The sequence below is a fragment of the Ranitomeya variabilis genome, chromosome 2 (assembly GCF_051348905.1).
Source record: "Ranitomeya variabilis isolate aRanVar5 chromosome 2, aRanVar5.hap1, whole genome shotgun sequence".
In the NCBI taxonomy this organism is placed as follows: domain Eukaryota; kingdom Metazoa; phylum Chordata; class Amphibia; order Anura; family Dendrobatidae; genus Ranitomeya; species Ranitomeya variabilis.
The window spans coordinates 1,085,286,141-1,085,304,970 of NC_135233.1; the positions used below are offsets into that span (position 1 = coordinate 1,085,286,141).

Consider the following 18,830-nt stretch of genomic DNA (forward strand, 5'->3'; position numbering starts at 1 on the left):
GTTTTGGTTCCCCTCTTGACTGAGGTATTCACTGAGTGTCTTTCCTCGGGCACTCTGCCGAAGTCAATGAGGAGGTCTGCTCTGATCATCTTGTCAAAGGGTAAGGACCCATCTTGCATTGAGAATTGGCGTCCCATAGCGCTTCTCAATGCAGACAGGAAGGTTCTAGCAAAGGTGCTGTTTAATCGGCTGGTGAAATTTGCACCCCGACTCCTTTCGGAGGCCCAGCATTGCTCTGTTCCAGGCCGCAGCACATTTAGTGCTGTGCTCTGTTTCTGGGAGGCAGTGGAGCAGGGTAGGGCTGGTCACTGGAAGGGGTACATGCTGTCACTGGACCAGGCAAAAGCGTTTGATCGGGTTAATCATGAGTACCTCTGGTCCGTCCTTCTGAGATATGGCCTGCCGGGGGGGTTTGTTGATTGGCTTAAGACCTTGTACAGTGGGGCAGAGAGTTTCCCGCTTGTGAATGGTTGGATTGGCAGCTCTTTTGAGGTTGGGTCCGGTGTTCGCCAGGGTTGTCCCTTGAACCGCTGCTGTACGTGTTTGCGATTGACCATCTTGTTAGGAGGGTGGAGCGTGGACCGTTGGCCGGGATCGGGATGGACCAGGCAGCACCGGAGGCCACTCTGAGGGTGGTGGCGTATGCCGATGATGTCACCGTGTTTGTTTCCTCTCACGAGGAGGCAGGGTGGCTGATGTCAGAGGTAGATCGCTACTCGGAGGCATCCGGGTCCAAGATCAACCGGGATAAGTGTGAGAGTCTCTGGCTGGGAGGAGGAGATCCTGGTTTTGATCTCCCGGACACCCTTCCAGGACCCAAAATCTCTGCAAAAATCCTTGGCATCGAATTTGGCCAGGGGGATTACCCCAAACAAAATTGGGACAGCAGGCTAGAGATCGCCACTCAGAAGGTGAACCAATGGAAGGGTTGGTCTTTAACTCTAAGGGAAAGGGTAAACCTGATCAAAACTTACCTGCTCCCTTTACTGATTTATCTGGGCAGTGTGTGCATCTTGCCGGAATCTCTCTGGACCCGGGTCTACAGTTTGTTCTTCCAACTGTTATGGGGGAATAGACTGAACCTGTTCAAGAGGGAGGTTACTTACCGTACGAGGAGACTAGGAGGGTTGGGTATGGTCAACCCTGTGGTATTCCTTATGGATACCTTCATTAAGATCAATATTGCAAACCTCTGGAAAGAGAGGGCTCCTCCGTGGGTATTCTCCTGTAGGGGATGGTTTCAGCCTTTCTTCCAGGAATGGGAGACAGGAGGGCAAGTGAAGGATCTTCGCACACCGCATGGACATCTTCTGGCTTACGCTACCTTGGTTCTGAAGGTAATTCGTCGGTGGGGTCTGGGAATGTGGGAGATCAGGACTCTGCCAAGGAAACTCCTTGACAATAGGGTTCTGTTGACCCATTTCCAGAGGCCTCTGGCGCTCAGGGACTGCCCAAGTCGGGATCTTGAGGTGGGTTTACATCTTTTGAATTCTATCCAGATCCCCTCGAAGTTTTGGGACTTGGCTTGGCGCTGCTTCCATGGGAAACTGTGTGTGAGGGACAATCTGAAGTGTAGGAGCTCTGAGGACAGGAATTGTCCTCGGGAGCATTGTGGTACCTTGCTGGAAAGCATGGACCACTTCCTGCTTCATTGTCCCTTCAACACAGAGGTGTACAACAGGGTGGGCACCTTCATTGGCTGGTCTCGGCTGGCCGGTCTCTCCTATGCGGAATGGGCCTATGTAGCATTCGGAGACCTTGGTGGTCGGGACCGCTGCACCTTATTTCTAGTTAGCGCAGTGGTTAGGTATCACACGTGGAATGCACGGTGCTTAGTATCGACGCAACGAAAAATCCTCCCCGTGGATGATGTGTTTAGGACCATACTCGGTGGCCTGGTGAAGGTGCGCTCTCTGGAGTATGGGAAACTGGGCACACGGAGGGCCGCGCTCCTCTGGAGGGGCTTTTCTTTTAGTGTGCCCTAGTCTGGTCATCTCCTTTCCTGGTGGTGGGCTGCTGCTGACACTGTAGATTTTTGTTTTGTTTGATCATTATACAGTGATGTAGGGCTGCATGCGCCGAACTTGGGCTTCGTGAGTTGTGATTATTGTGGTGTGTGCTGCTGTATATATTGTATATATTGTATATGGGGATATAGATTTGGGTGTAGGCGTTAGGTTGGGTGGTGGGAAAGGGGGGTAGGTGGGTTTATCTTGTGGGACTATGGGACACTGGGTTGTTTGGGGGAAAACTGGCACTGCCTGATCTGGCCTATGGATGTTGGACATGGACTGAGGCATGAGACGCCGGACCAGCTCTCAGTTCAGTGCGGGGGGTTGGGAATGGAGGATAGCTTAATATTGTATATATTTGTTTAAATTTGTGGCTATTTTATTTAAAACTAAAAAAAAACTAAAAAAAAATAAATAAATAAAAATAAATTAAAAAAAAAAAAAAAAGAGAAAAAAGTTCATGTATATAGTCTTTGTTTGCCATTGTTTATTTTATTTGTTATTATTATTTTGTTTGGTGACCGGACCAGAAGGTCAAAGTAGTTATTGTTCTGTATATACTGTATAATATGTGTGAGAGGAGAGAGTGAGCGGCTGGACCAGTGTTCAGTATACTGATTATTTTTTTCTGGCTGATATTTCTGTTTTGTTTCTGTTATTATTATTGTTATGTTTTTCATTTTTATAATAAAAGATCTACAGGATGTAATTCAGGATCAGTAATGTAATGTATGTACACAGTGACTGCACCAGCAGAATAGTGAGTGCAGCTCTGGAGTATAATACAGGATGTAATTCAGGATCAGTAATGTATGTACACAGTGACTGCACCAGCAGAATAGTGAGTGCAGCTCTGGGGTATAATACAGGATGTAACTCAGGATCAGTAATGTAATGTATATACACAGTGACTGCACCAGCAGAATAGTGAGTGCAGCTCTGGAGTATAATACAGGATGTAATTCAGGATCAGTAATGTATGTACACAGTGACTGCACCAGCAGAATAGTGAGTGCAGTTCTGGGGTATAATACAGGATGTAACTCAGGATCAGTAATGTAATGTATATACACAGTGACTGCACCAGCAGAATAGTGAGTGCAGCTCTGGAGTATAATACAGGATGTAATTCAGGATCAGTAATGTATGTACACAGTGACTGCACCAGCAGAATAGTGAGTGCAGCTCTGGGGTATAATACAGGAGGTAACTCAGGATCAGTAATGTAATGTATGTACACAGTGACTGCACCAGCAGAATAGTGAGTGCAGCTCTGGGGTATAATACAGGATGTAACTCAGGATCAGTAATGTAATGTATGTACATAGTGACTGCACTAGCAGAATAGTGAGTGCAGCTCTGGGGTATAATACAGGATGTAACTCAGGATCAGTAATGTAATGTATGTACACAGTGATTGCACCAGCAGAATAGTGAGTGCAGCTCTGGAGTATAATACAGGAGGTAACTCAGGATCAGTAATGTAATGTATGTACACAGTGACTGCACCAGCAGAATAGTGAGTGCAGCTCTGGGGTATAATACAGGATGTAACTCAGGATCAGTAATGTAATGTATGTACACAGTGACTGCACCAGCAGAATAGTGAGTGCAGCTCTGGAGTATAATACAGGATGTAACTCAGGATCAGTAATGTAGTGTAATTTAGGTAGAGTAACACTATATTAATAACACATTGTTTTTGTTTGGGGGCCACAGTTGGATAGTAGTGGTTATTATAGCATTGGTCAGTTATCTTGTTGTCATTTTCAGGTTTTCTGTGGACAGTAAATGCAATGATAACTTACTGCGTTCTCTTCTTACTGCTACTGTGTATAATTTATAGTAACGTGTATGTGAAGATCTCAGGACTTTATGCTTCTAGTTTCAGAAATAAGATAATTAAATATGCAGATATTTCTTACAAATCTTCTCTACATGGAAACGTTTCTTTCCTACCGATCATGGATCCATTGCCAACGATACTGAGGGCACTGCGTGACTGTGAGAAGCCTTGGCCGGCGTGCAGGAAGCGGACCCCCGAGATCTGGACCAAGCTGTCCTCATCCTTCAAGGCTTGAGCGATAAACACCATTCCCAGATCTTGAGACCCCAGGGTCTTCTCACTTTTGTCATATGGGCAATCTGATAAATCTGACATAGAGATGAATAAATTTGGAATTGTCACCACCGATGATGAAGAGAAGCCATGTCTGGACCAATGGAGCGTACATATAGAATTTATGTGGTTACTCAAGAGACAGGTATGCAGTTGCAGAGATACCCTCACCCCCTCTCTAATATAGTATATCATATATCTTAACAGGAATATCATTTAGCCCTGATTAATATCATATTTTATTTTCATTATGATCACAATTAAATTTTCAGGATATATCTCAATATCCACTTCATAAACATTGAGCTAAATACTATAATTTTTGCTACCACTATCCACCATTAGGGGGAGCTCTGGAGCGTCTTGCACACTGTTTTTGAACCCAATAATATAACTGTATGCAGTAAGCTCCCCCTAGTGGCTGCTGCAGGAAGCAACAATTTGATAATTTTCCTCCAGAAGAAAACCAGGATTTGCAGCTCTGTATCACAAAACTCAGTTTTGACGCATTTTTGGACTAAAAAATGTGACTTTGTTAAAAGGGGGACATCCACTTCAAGTATAAGCGGCCACGGTCCTTTTACAGTCCAAATCTGGCAAAAATTAAAAGGTCCACTAGCATCTTATTATACCACCTCTTAAAAGGGTGTTTTAGCCTCTGAAAGCATTTTTTTATAATTTTTTCTACTTAAATGCATGTATCTGAGGCTACAAGTAATATTTGTTATTTTGCTTCATCAAAAGGTTTTGCACCGTTTGGTTTTTACAGGCTTTTTCTTGTCCTGCACCTTCAACTTTGATGCGGTCTGTGATCATAAATCAATTGATAGGAGCTCTGAAAAAGGCAGATAAAAGCATTTGAACCTCTCCCATTGGACCATCAGGATGAGCTCACCGACGGATCCTCAGTGAACTCATTCTGCAGCCAGAAATAGACTATGCAACACCAAGGCTATAGAAGATAAACGGTGCAACATTTTTAAGGAAACCCAATTAAAAAATATGTGTTTTTGACCAAAAATACATGTATTTCAGTGAGAAAAGAAAGTCGTCCCTGAATGTGGACAACCACCATCCTACACTTTTGAGACCATGGAAGAGCGCTTTACGTTGTCATTTATTGGTTAAAATGTATTTCCTGGGTGCGACTATTTACCGGAGACGGCTGCTTCCTGACATCTGATGTAACGGGCGATATACTCATCTGTTAGGTTCCCTTGTATAGTAATATCTCTGCTTATGAGTGCCACCATGGGCCTGAAGTAGACATACCCAACCTCGAGGGGTTGATCGAGGATATCATAGGCATATCTGCAACATGAAAAACAATTTCATTGACCTAAATTTGTGCACAAAAAACATAACTGACTGAGAATTGCATAACTGTATTAATTGAATTGTATATATAGTATAGTATAGTATAGTATATATAGAATTGTATATAAAAAATATAGCAAGAGTTAAAGGAAATGTTCGGGATCATGGAAGAAAAAGGGACATGATGGAGTGGACCCCAATAAAGGGGACCTGCCAGCTGATTTATGCTGCCCAAACCATCAGATAACCTTTGCATTATTACAACTGTGTATGGTTTACACTGCAGACTTCAGAGAAAACATACTTGTGAACCTGTACGAGAAATATGTATCTAATTTAATTATCTCAAGGCTGGTCACTGGTGGCTTCATCCCACCCTGCTCTCCTAGAGAGACAGGGCTCTCCTTATGCGACTGTGCAAGGAGAAACCTCTTAGTCTAGTGTAGCAGGGTTGGGAGAAGCTGCCATTTGAGAACATGGTCCCCGGCCGGCTGTTGAAAGTAGCTATCATCCGAGAACATGGTCACTGGACAGCTGTTCAAAGCAGCTATCATCAGAGAACATGGTCCCCGGCCGGCTGTTCAAAGTATCTGCCATTTGAGAACATGGTTCCCGGCCGGCTGATCAAAGCAGCTATCATCTGAGAACATGGTCACTGGTCGGCTGTTCAAAGTAGCTATCATCCGAGAATATGGTCACTGGACAGCGGTTCAAAGCAGCTATCATCAGAGAGCATGGTCCCCGGCCGGCTGTTCAAAGTATCTGCCATTTGAGAACTTGGTTCCTGGCCGGTTTTTCAAAGTAGCTATCATCCGAGAACATGGTCATTGGCCGGCTGTTCAAAGTAGCTATCATCCGAGAACATGGTCACTGGCTGGCTGGTCAAAGTAGCTATCATCCGAGAACATGGTCACTGGCTGGCTGGTCAAAGTATCTGCCATTTGAAAAAATGGTTACCGGCCGGCTTTTCAAAGTAGCTATCATCCGAGAACATGGTCACTGGCTGGCTGTTCAAAGTAGCTATCATCTGAAAACATGGTCAACAACCGGCTGTTCAAAGTAGATGCCATCTGAGAACATGGTCACCAACTGGCTGTTCAAAGTAGCTGCAATCTGAGAACATAGTCACCAACTGACTGTTCAAAGTAGCTGCAATCTGAGAACACGGTCACTGGTTCATTGTCATCAAAGCAGAATATTTCAGAATTTTATAATAATCTTTATTTTTATATAGTGCTAACATATTCCGCAGCGCTTTACAGGTTGCACGCATTATCGTCGCTGTCCCCGTTGGGGCTCACAATCTAAATTCCCTATTAGTATGTCTTTGGAATGTGGGAGGAAACCGGAGTGCCCGGAGGAAACCCACGGAAACACGGAGAGAACATACAAACTCTTTGCAGATGTTGTCCTTAGTGGGGCTTGAACCCAGGACTCCAGCGCTGCAAGGCTGCTGTGCTAACCACTGCACCACCGTGCTGCCCTAGAATTTTGAGTGGTGTTTGCTATAGTACAGATTGTAACAATAGCCACAGACCCTTATTATGGCCATATACTCCACTACATTGAAATTACAACACCAAGAAGGAAAAGTTGTGAAATACTGGAAATCACAAGATGGAGATGTCACTGATGTGCAAATGATGAAAAAAAAAAATTGGAAACAACAATTTCAAAACATCTGCATCTCCGAGTCTGGAGCATGAGTCACGTGCAGAAATCCAGACACTTCTAGCCTCGGATTCCATCACTGAGGTTGTTAATGGTCTTCTGAGGAAGGTTCTGTCACTGAATGCACTTGGACAAATCATTAAGATCCGCTACTGCCAGCTCCTGTGCAATCACTGACCAATGACGTCAATGACATGCTTAATGGAAGATGTTGGCATTGTCTAGTTGAAAAAGAGCAAGACAGCAGTGGAGACTGGAATGGAGATTTGTCCTCTTCATCAATGAATCTTGCTTTAGACACACTGATACCCGTAAATTGATCTGGAGACCACATAGACTACACCATGAAGTGGTCTTCACCAGGGAACATGTAAGTGTCTCAGGAGCTGATGTTCATGATAATAATGCCAGGCTACATTTTGCTGGACTACTGTGAGCATCTTGCTTGGCTTAAACATGCTCCAATGGCTACAATATCTCTTGACTCTGATTGAGCACACTGGGGACATCATTGGTAGGTGATTACACAAGAGCTGCCAGCAGTGGATCTTGATGATTTGCCCAATTGCTATCAGTAGTAGAATCTTCCTCAGATGACCATTAGTAACCTCACTGATAGTATTTGAGGCTGGTAGAGCTGAAGATTTCAGCATGTGGCTAATACTCGAGACTGAATAAATCCGGAGGTTCTTAAACTTTTGTTTTGATGACTTCCGGAGTGACACTGTAGCTGACTTGTGAGCATTATGGATGTTATAAGGACATTCTGTTTATGGTGAAGATCTTTGGGTCATTTCATTTGTCACGGGGACATTATCAGAATCATTGGACTTTGAGGTTGTCTTGGGGCCTATCTGTGGCTTTCATGGGGGCATTACGGCTGATATTAGGGATACTGTAGCTGTTGAGGGAGCAATCTGTGAGAGCCATGGCAAGAAAGTGGTGTGAAGTTGAGGAGCATGGGCAGGAATTTCTTTAGAGACGTGTGTTCGTTGTTATAACCCTTCATGGCAGTCTGTGCCAGGTGGAAAAGCCGAACACAGTTGATGCCCCCTCTCAAAAAATTGCTCTATGTGATTTTTTTTCTGTCCAAATCTAAGACGGATTCAGCACAAAAAATGGTCGGATGAATGGGAATGATTCCATAGAAAATGGTTGGAATCATGTTCCCTCTGACACTTCTCCAGTTCACTGGCTGATAAATGGAAACAAGACCCAAAGCCGAGGTGCACATCACTTTATTCTACCTTCCGAGTGTGCACCGACAATATCGGATCACACTCGGACTAATGTTAGTCTATGGGGCCGTGCACATGTTCGATTGAAACATGTTCGAGTTTGATCTGATTATCAGATTGTACTCAGCCATGCAAATCAATGAGTGGGTGGAAAACATTGGACTACACTGGGATGACGTCTGAGTGCAGTCTGATTTACGCACAGTGAAAGAATGGAGAAGATCTAAGAGAATCGGATCACACACCGATCATGAGTATTATTAGCATAATTGGCTTGGTTCTCTCAGATGAGAGAATGTATGGTGGTGAGACCCTACCCTAAAGCACCAAAACACTATTCAAGACAAGAAGCCATGCCTGGACCTCCATTAATGACACAAAGAATACCAAGAGTACATCACTGGACTCACCTGAGAGGCGGACTGACAGAAATGCGTGTACCATTGACATTCACAATGGTAAGAACCTCCTCTTGTTTTAGAGGGTCATAAAAACTGGATCCGCAAAGGACAAACTGATCCCCTATACGCCAGTCAACAGGGTCCATTACAGTCAGCTGGGTGTCTTTGGCTCTAGCAGGATATGCCAGACTTGTGGAAATGAACTGTGGCACCCAACCTAAAAGATAAATGTGATAGAAGTCATAACGTGAAACTCCGGAGCCCCAGAGTAAAATCTCCAACAAAGCCTACAGAGATGTCAACCTGGGACAGCCCATTATAGGGTCGTACTCAAGAAGCCAAGCATGTCCAATGAGTGAACTTTTTAGGGTCATGGCCCATGTAAAAAGGTTTGGCTAAATATATTCAGACTGCCTATGTTATAACCCGACCCCTATATTTATTGGGACCCCACTAGATATGAGAGAGCATATCGAACCAAGCAATTCCTAATGCGGTTTCCAGTAACGAGCATAATGGGAGTCAATGGGATTTGCATAGAAGATAAATTTTAAAAATTATTTAAAAAATATATATACCGGTAATGATTTAAGTAAACCAAAATTGAATTAGACATAAATTTTTATTAGACAAAAAGGAGGGTTTCATACACATTTTGTTCAAATTGTCATGTAGTGGTACTCCTAGACTTATAAAGGCTATGTGCAGCGCCCCAGAGACTTGGTCGTTGCATTAATGTCGCTCCGCCACTCAGGGGAGTGATGTTACGTCTGATTGCACAAAAGGAGTTCACCTGACCAGGTATCAGTCACACACTACATTTCACACTTCAGCACCAGGGGGAGCAAAGGGTACTATGTATTAGGCCACTCCTCACACTTGGGTAAAACTGGGGCTGGATAGAAAGTTAGTGAGAAGCTGACTGGGTTGGAACCAGGCAACATCCTGTGGCAGAGGGTGTTGCGGGGGGAAGATTCAGGGGGGTCTCTGTCAGGGGTGGGATCCTGACAGTGACCTAGCGAACAGAACATTATGGAGCCGCGTCTGCACCCGTTGCGGTGGCATCCTAAGAAAGGTCACGAAGAGACGTTTATTGTGGAGAAGTGAGAAACGAGATTGCAGCAAATAGGAGATAAAGCCAGTAGGAGTCGTGCCTTAAGATCGTGGCAACATCTTACTGAGGCGTGTAGCCGGTGGCCGGAAAGCCGAGGAAGTATTGGGCTCCAAGCATTACTTCAAACAGCGGCAGGACAGTTGATTATAGGTTGGCTGTCTCACCTAAAACACCTAAGCAGACATAGGGGGCAATTGTGGGAGAGGGGCGACGCTAGGGTCCCGGAAGAACTCCAGGCCTACCCGTCATATGGGTGCGTCCTAGCCATATCATCTGGGGGACGGAGAAGAACATCAGAACAGATACGAGTTGTGAGAAAGAATATCAGAAACAGACACAACAGTTGTGAGGACTATCCCGTGGTGCTCAGCAGGGAGGTACTACAACACACAGGCGCTAGAAGGTAGGCACTGATTTCCACCTGCAAAGGAAACTCTGGATGTGCCTTCGGACCAGCCGGTCTCAGCCAGCCCTGTTAGCAGTACTCTGGATTGTGGATCCTGAAGCCTTCAGTAAAGAGGTAAAGAGACTGCAACCCTGTGTTCTCGTTATTCATTGCGACCTGCACCACGCACCATCACCACATCTTTCATTGGACGCCCCTTAGCAGGGTCACGAACCAGGTCTAGCCACCGTGACGACCCCAGGACCGAGACTGAGAGGCCCGGTACCGAGTACCCCATGGCCCTGCGTCTGGGGGTGCTCCAATTTGGCGTCACGAACAGGATCTACTTAAGCCTGAAGAAACAGGTCATGTGTGCCTTGGAACTGTGTCTGAATTGTGCTTGAACTGTGAGTTATTGCAAAGACTGTGCATTGCTGATTCCCGCCAAAACCGTCGCCATTACAGCGCTAAGAGGAGCGCAGGAGGAGAAGAAGGGCGTGGAAGTGGGCGTAGACAAGCTGAAGAGCGCGAAAGACAATGGCCGCCCAGTCTAATTGTTTCTGTATCCTGAGGACGTGTCCGTCAGCAGCTGAGGTCCGCCTTCTTATCCTCTTTGGAGGGTGGAGACCATGGAGACGGGGCCGCCCACGAAAGAGAACGTGGGAAGATGATCTAGAAGAAGGGACAGACATGGCGGCCTCCAAGCAGCCATGTGGGGACGACCCGACCCGGCGCCAGCCCGCATCGTTGGGAGTGAGCCAGGACCCACCGCTACAGCGGGTGCTGACCGCTGCAGAGCTGCTTGCGAGAGGAGGACCCGGCAGCCGCTCGCCGGACGAATGGGTGGTTGCGGCCGAAGCCCGGCAGGAGGCACGATGCTGGGAAGCCCATGCCCGAGTGAGTTCCCGGCTGGTCCACTCTGCAGAGATCCGCCTGTCCCCTGCGTTCCCCTCTTCACCCAACCCTACCGCGGAAGACCCACGGACCCCGTCACCAGGCCGTGAACCGCAGGAGCGGGATCTGGATCTGATGCCATGGATGGAGCACCGGCGGCGCCTGGTGGCCGCGTGGCGAAAGGAGAAGGAAAGAGAAGCCCGACCTGTGGCCGTGATCGATCTGAGGGCCGAAGTGAAAGATCCTCCGCCGAAGTGGGGTGTAGCGGTCACCTTTAAATCCCAGGAAGGAAGGGGAGTTATCCAGGAGATCGGGGAGCCGCTGAAGGTACATGTCGCTCGGGGCGAAGTGGAACCCTGCTATGGGGAGATTGACGCGGACCGCGACCTGCAGCCTGAAGATGCCGTAGTCTACACCCGGTGGCAGCGAGGGACTGGTTCGAGGGCTCAGGATGTCCAGCGGTGTGCAGCTCTTCAGGCCGCCCCTGAGGCCCAGGAGACCGGACCCCTTGTTGAGGAGCTGACTGCCGCCTGCATTATGGATCATCCGGTGGTCACGACCCAACGTGTGACCTTGAGTTCCACCCGTCCTCGGCTGAGAGGGGTGGACTTGGGGCCAAGCCTTCCTAAGCCGCAGAGGGCTACCTGTGAGGTAAAGCCCTGGTGGAAACCACCTCCTGATTTATGAGCCTAAACTGCAGAAAGCTGAAATTGTATATAGTTCATTAACTGTTCGTCTTCCGTGTCCTGTGCTGCTAATACCCGACCAGGGTTATTCTTAAAGGGATCCCTTTGTTTATCCGGGATCCCTATTGCTTTCTTTTATTTTTCTGCTCTTGTTTTTATTGTTGCTTTTGTTCATCAATGGTTACAAAGACTGCCGAATCATGGACGGTGAATGGTTCACAAACTGTATTGTAAATAGTTGGCACCTTCTTAAAGGTGCCCTTTACTGGTTTTACAAAAAAAGGAGAGCTCTTTGAAGAGACTGTTCCTGAATACAGCACAGAAGCTCTTGCCTTAACCGGACTTGCAGTTAGAGAGAGTCTGCATTACCTCAAAGAGACTTGGTTCCCTCTTAAAGGGAACGTTCACTTGTTGCACTTAAAGCATAATGTTGCCTTAAAGAAAGTAAATGGTAAAAATGTTTTACATAGAAGTAATATGTAGTTAGCTAGATAGTTATAGAGAATGTTTAATAATGTTACTAGAGATTGAGGACAGGAAAGAGTTGAAAGCTGAATTTCAATAAAGTAAACCCGTAGGGGTTAGTTAGTGAGTCCTCCTGAGAGCCATAGAGAGATGGTTAATTGATCCTGTACTAAGAAAAGAGGCAGTAAGCCTGGGCAGATAGACAGGCGGTCCTGCATATGAGAAATCAGAGAGTAAAAAGAAAAATGTTGCACTTAGAAAAGAGAAATAAAGAAAAAGTTAATTTATATTTTAGAGTTTTATAGTAAGCCTTTAGTGGGTTCAACCTATACGCCCTTAAAGGAAAAGTTAAATTATTGTTCAGAATTTGCACTTAGTAGAATACCCGGCTGGGTAATAGAAGTTATTTATAGTATGTTAATTAAAATATTTAAACATGTTTTTGTTTGTAACGTTCAAGAGTCCTCACCTCCCATAAAGGGAAGCACTGTTATATTTACTTGTTCATTGCATTTCAAAATTTTTTGTATGTCTTTTGCTGACATGTATTGTTGTTTTCTTCCCAGTCCGGGAGTACTGGATTTAACCGGGGGGGAGTGCAGCGCCCCAGAGTCCTGGTCATTGCAGTACTGATGCTCCGCCACTAAGGGGAGTGATGGTACCTCTGATGGCACTAAAGGAGTTCACCTGACCAGGTATCACAGTCACACACTACATTTCTCACTTCAGCACCAGGGGGAGCAAAGGGTTCTATGTATTAGGCCACTCCTCACACTTGGGTAAAACTGGGGCTGGATAGAAAGTTAGTCAGAAGCTGACTGGGTTGGAACCAGGCAACATCCTGTGGCAGAGGGTGTTGCGGGGGGAAGATTCAGGGGGGTCTCTGTCAGGGGTGGGATCCTGACAGTGACCTAGCGAACAGAACAGAATGTTACGGAGCCGCGCCTGCACCCGTTGCGGTGGCATCCTAAGAAAGGTCACGAAGAGAAGTTTATTGTGGAGAAGTGAGAAGTGAGAAACGAGATCGCAGCAAAAAGGAGATAAAGCCAGTAGGAGTCGTGCCTTAAGATAGTGGCAACATCCTACTGAGGCGCGTAGCCGGTGGCCGGAACGCCGAGGAAGTATTGGGCTCCAAGCATTACTTCAAACAGCGGCAGGACAGTTGATTATAGGTTGGCTGTCTCACCTAAGACACTTAAGCAGACATAGGGGGCAATTGTGGGAGAGGGGCGACGCTAGGGTCCCGGAAGAACTCCAGGCCTACCCGTCATACGGGTGCGTCCTAGCCATATCATCTGGGGGACGGAGAGGAACATCAGAACAGATACGAGTTGTGAGAAAGAACATCAGAAACAGACACAACAGTTGTCAGGACTATCCCGTGGTGCTCAGCAGGGAGGTACTACAACACACAGGCGCTAGAAGGTAGGCACTGATTTCCACCTGCAAAGGAAACTCTGGATGCGCCTTCGGACCGGCCGGTCTCAGCCAGCCCTGTTAGTAGTACTCTGGATTGCGGATCCTGAAGCCTTCAGTAAAGAGGTAAAGAGACTGCAACCCTGTGTTCTCGTTATTCATTGCAACCTGAACCACGAACCATCACCACATCTTTCATTGGACGCCCCTTAGCAGGGTCACGGACCGGGTCTAGCCACCGTGACAACCCCAGGACCGAGACAGAGTACCCCGCGGCCCTGCGTCTGGGGACGCTCCATATGCACTAAGTGTAAAGGCTGCCAAAAACTACAAGCAGGGTCATCCACACACCCTTGAAAGCACCAGTTGAAGTACCTCAGGACATGGCCATTAAAGGGAACCTGTCACCCCCAAAATCGAAGATGAGCTAAGCCCACCAGCATCAGGGGCTTATCTACAGCATTCTGGAATTCTGTAGATAAGCACCCGATGTATCCTGAAAGATGAGAAACAGAGATTAGATTATACTCACCCAGGGGCGGTCACACTTGTTTTTTGTTTGGCTTTTCTGCTAGGTTCCCTAAATGCTAAAACTGACCTGCCATTATTATTCTCCAGGTCATTACAAGTTCATAGACACCAAACATGTCTAGGTTCTCTTTTATCTAAGTGGTGAAAAAAAAATACAAACTTTGCTAAAAAAAAAAAAAAACCATTGCGCAATTTTCTGATACCCGTAGCGTCTCCATTTTTCGTGATCTGGGGTCGGGTGAGGGCTTATTTTTTGCATGCCGCGATGACATTTTTAATGATACCATTTTGGTGTGTATACAATCTTTTGATCGCCCGTTATAGCATTTTAATGCAATGTCAAGGGGACCAAAAAAAACTAATTCTGGCATTTTGACTTTTTTTTATTGCTATGTCGTTTAGCGATCAGGTTAATCCTTTTTTTATTGATAGATAGGATGATTCTGAAAGCGACGATACCATTTTTTTTTTACTTTTGCCATGCTTTAATAGCCCCCATGGGAGGCTAGCAGCTGCCACAACTTGATCGGCTCTGCCACAACTTAATCGGCTCTGCTACATAGAGGCGATGCTCAGATCGCTCCTGTGTAGCAAAATTACAGACTTGCTATGAGCGCTGACCACAGGGTGGCGCTCATAGCAATCAGGCATCAACAACCATAGAGGTCTCAAGGAGACCTCTGGTTGTCATGCCGATGCACCGATGACCCCCAATCACGTGACGGGGGTCAACGGTGCTCGCATTTCCAGCTCCAGCCAGATGGCCTGAAGTGCTTGTTAAATTCCGCTGTCGGAGTTTGACAGTGGCACTTAACTAGTTATTTGCCGCGGGTGGATCGCAATTCCACCAGCGTCTATTGCGGGCACATGTCAGCTGTTCAAAACAGCTGACATGCCCCGGCTTTGTTGCGGGCTCACCGCCAGAGCCCATATCAAAGCGGGGGATACTGCCATCGGACAGACTATTCATTTGATGTGGCCTAAATCAGCTAAAGAAGAGCTCAGTAATAGAAGACTTAGGCCCCTTTCACACATCAGTTTTTTGCTATCAGTCGCAATCCGTCTGATTTTGAAAAAAACGGATCCGGCGACTGATGCCGCCGGATCTGTTCTTTTCTCATAGACTTGTATTAGCAACGGATTGTGACGGATGGCCTCACATTTCATCTGTCGTTCGCCGATCTGTGGAAAATTGTTTGTCCGGTGACAGGAGACAACGGACAAAGTAACGTTTTTTGTGTAGCGTCGTTTGCTATAATGGAAGCCTATGGCGCCGGATCTGTTAAATGACAGAATTCGGAGACAGATTCCGTTTTTTTTAACTGAGCATGTTCCGATTTATTTAGGATCCAATTAGCCAGATCCGCTAGTCAGATCAGTCCAAAAAACGAATTCGTCGCATCAGTTTTTCACAATCTGATACGGATTCGTCAAGCCATTGGATTGTGACTGACGACAAAAAACTGATGTGTGAAAGGGGCCTTAAAATTATTTTTAGCCCACAATAAATGCACTTAAAAAGGACCGGTCAGACTCATTAATTAAGAATTGTCCAGTTTTTGCTCTTATTTTAGTCTTCCTGTTCCTCTGAATATATCAACTGTTCTTCCTTTAATTCCGCCATAAGATTCCAGAGACATGGGCCTTTTTTATATAGTACTAATTTTATGGTTCTTACAATTGGGCGGTGCTCACAGGGTAATAATGAGAAGCAGTCAAAAGACATGCCCCTAAGCATCATGTAAGAAACGCCCCAGAGGATCTGTGAGACACGCCCCAGAGGATGTTGTGAGACACATCCCAGAGGATCCTGTGAGACACGCCCCAGAGGATCCTGTGAGACACGCCCCAGAGGATCTTGTGAGACACGCCCCAGAGGATCCTGTGAGACACACCCCAGAGGATCCTGTGAGACACGCCCCAGAGGATGTTGTAAGACACATCCCAGAGGATCCTGTGAGACACGCCCCAGAGGATCCTGTGAGACATGCCCCAGAGGATCCTGTGAGACACGCACCTGGAGATCCTCAATAAAGACTAGATAAAAAGTGCAATATCTCTGGAAGTGTATGGCTGATTTAAAAAAAATCAAGGTTGCAGCGGGACTAAAATACGAGGAAGAACTGGAGACTTTTGGAGTTATGACATGTTTTATTCAAGTAAAAAAAATGTCCCCAAAGATATCCATACTATTTAAATTAAGGAAACACCAAGAAAAACTGAAAGAGTTGACATATCTAGACGCCCTTCATAGTTACCAAGGTTTGGAAGCACAAGAATTGGACAGATAAGGCTGGTTTCACACTTGCGTTTTGATCTGCAGCGTTTTTTTAAAAACAACGCATGCGTTTTTTTCCCTATGTTTAACATTAAAAACGCATGCATTTTTTTGTGTACGCGTTTGGCCGCGTTTAACAACGCATGCGTTTTTTTGCTGCATGCGGTCGATTGCAGAAATGCAACATGTAGTAATTTTTAGAGGCTTTTTTTGCCGCAAAAAAACTTATTGCTGTCTATGTAAACGCATGCGTTTTTATAGAAAAAAACAAGAATACACACTGACAAGCTACCCCCCCACCATCAAGGTGATAAAGGGATCCAAACCCTAACCCTAACCCTGACAAGCCACCCCCCACCATCAAGGTGATAAAGGGATCCAAACCCTAACCCTACCCCTAACCCTGACAAGCCACCCCCCACCATCAAGGTGATAAAGGGATCCAAACCCTAACCCTGACAAGCCACCCCCCACCATCAAGGTGATAAAGGGATCCAAACCCTACCCCTAACCCTACCCCTAACCCTGACAAGCCACCCCCCACCATCAAGGTGATAAAGGGATCCAAACCCTAACCCTACCCCTAACCCTACCTCTAACCCTAACACTATGACAGTCAATACTCTACGAGTTTATATTTTTAGTACTCTATAGCAATACCGTATATCTTGGGGTGTCCACATTGAACAAAGCTTTTTATTAGAAGAATGTCCTGGTCACCAGGTCAACATAATAGCCAATTCCTATGGATCCCTAGGATCCCTAGGGTTAGGGTTAGGGGTAGGGTTAGGGGTAGGGTTAGGGGTAGGGTTAGGGTTAGGATCCCTTTATCACCTTGATGGTGGGGGGTGGCTTGTCAGGGTTAGGGTTAGGGTTTGGATCCCTATATCACCTTGATGGTGGGGGGTGGCTTGTCAGGGTTAGGGTAGGGTTAGGGTTTGGATCCCTTTATCACCTTGATGGTGGGGGGTGGCTTGTCAGGGTTAGGGTTAGGATCCCTTTATCACCTTGATGGTGGGGGGTGGCTTGTCAGGGTTAGGGGTAGGGTTTGGATCCCTTTATCATCCTTGATGGTGGGGGGTGGCTTGTCAGGGTTAGGGTTAGGGGTAGGGTTAGGGTTTGGATCCCTTTATCACCTTGATGGTGGGGGTGGCTTGTCAGGGTTAGGGTTGGGTTAGGGGTAGGGGTAGGGTTTGGATCCCTTTATCACCTTGATGGTGGGGGGTGGCTTATCAGTGACCTGGTGACCAGGACATTCTTCTAATAAAAAGCTACCCCTAACCCTAACCCTAGGGATCCTAACCCTATCCCTAACCCTAACCCTAACCCTAGCTATTTCTATTTATAGTGGGTTTTCTAGTTGATTTTGATGAATGGCAGCTGTCACACACTTCTCAGCATGCGTTTCAAAAACGCAAACGCATGAAAAAACGCATGTAAATGTGTCAAAACACCGCGTTTTTGTTTCCAATGCAAAAACGCATGAGTCTAAAAAACGCAGCGTTTAAACGCGTTTACATGCGTTTTTTCACCACCTGCGTTTTTTTTTAAAACGCTGCAGATCAAAACGCAAGTGTGAAACCAGCCTTAGGTGCACCTGGTATTTTCTGGATACGTCCCCAAATAACCAGTAAGAAATGGGAACGCCCACATTTTGGGTTGGGTTTACATAAATCCTGCCTTCTTTCTGACTGCAAAATTGGGAAAGTTACCAAGTATGCCCCTACCTGCCAAGAGACCCATTTAGGTACCAGGGCCTGTTGGTACTTCTTGTGCATCCTTCTCGGAATCTGATGTCCCACCACAGGTATCCTCTTCTAGAAGTTTTGTGGGACAATATCTGTGGAATATTGAAGCGCCACCGCACAGTCTCCATACACGTGGCTGCTATGTGCATAGCTCCCAAACTGACCGCCCCAGTGGAATGCCAAAAAGTATACTTCATGGGTACCGTCCCTTTTAATCCAAACAATCCCTTTTATCCCAGACTTTTGAACAGGAGAACAATGAGGAGCCCTCTCCCCAGTACCTGCGCTCCGTCACGTACCGCACACCAGCACTTTTTTCTTTCCTCCACGTTCCCCCGCGTACAGCTGGCACCATTTTTACATTATTGCCACTTAATCTATGGCGCTATTGAATGAGACAAGGAATATTCGCCTGCAGGAATCTCCAGACATGCTGAAAGGATCGTTTAGATGCTAAGAGCAGTTGGCTATAACGACAACATATTGCTAGGTAAATTTTCATCGCTGTCAATTGAATTACGCATTATTGTTAATGGGAAGATGTCTGTTACACAA

General features: G+C 46.1%; 1 protein-coding gene across 1 annotated transcript in view; it reads right to left on the reverse strand.

The window, feature by feature from the left end:
• Window positions 1-18,830, reverse strand: part of PKHD1 (PKHD1 ciliary IPT domain containing fibrocystin/polyductin) — a 785,044-nt gene that overhangs the window by 404,522 nt on the left and 361,692 nt on the right. Inside the window, exons 37-39 of the mRNA XM_077281797.1 lie at window positions 8,768-8,975; window positions 5,288-5,442; window positions 3,972-4,166 (exon numbers count right to left, since the gene is read on the reverse strand). Of these exons, the coding sequence (XP_077137912.1) occupies window positions 3,972-4,166; window positions 5,288-5,442; window positions 8,768-8,975 (558 nt within the window). The remainder of the gene's footprint in view (window positions 1-3,971; window positions 4,167-5,287; window positions 5,443-8,767; window positions 8,976-18,830) is intronic.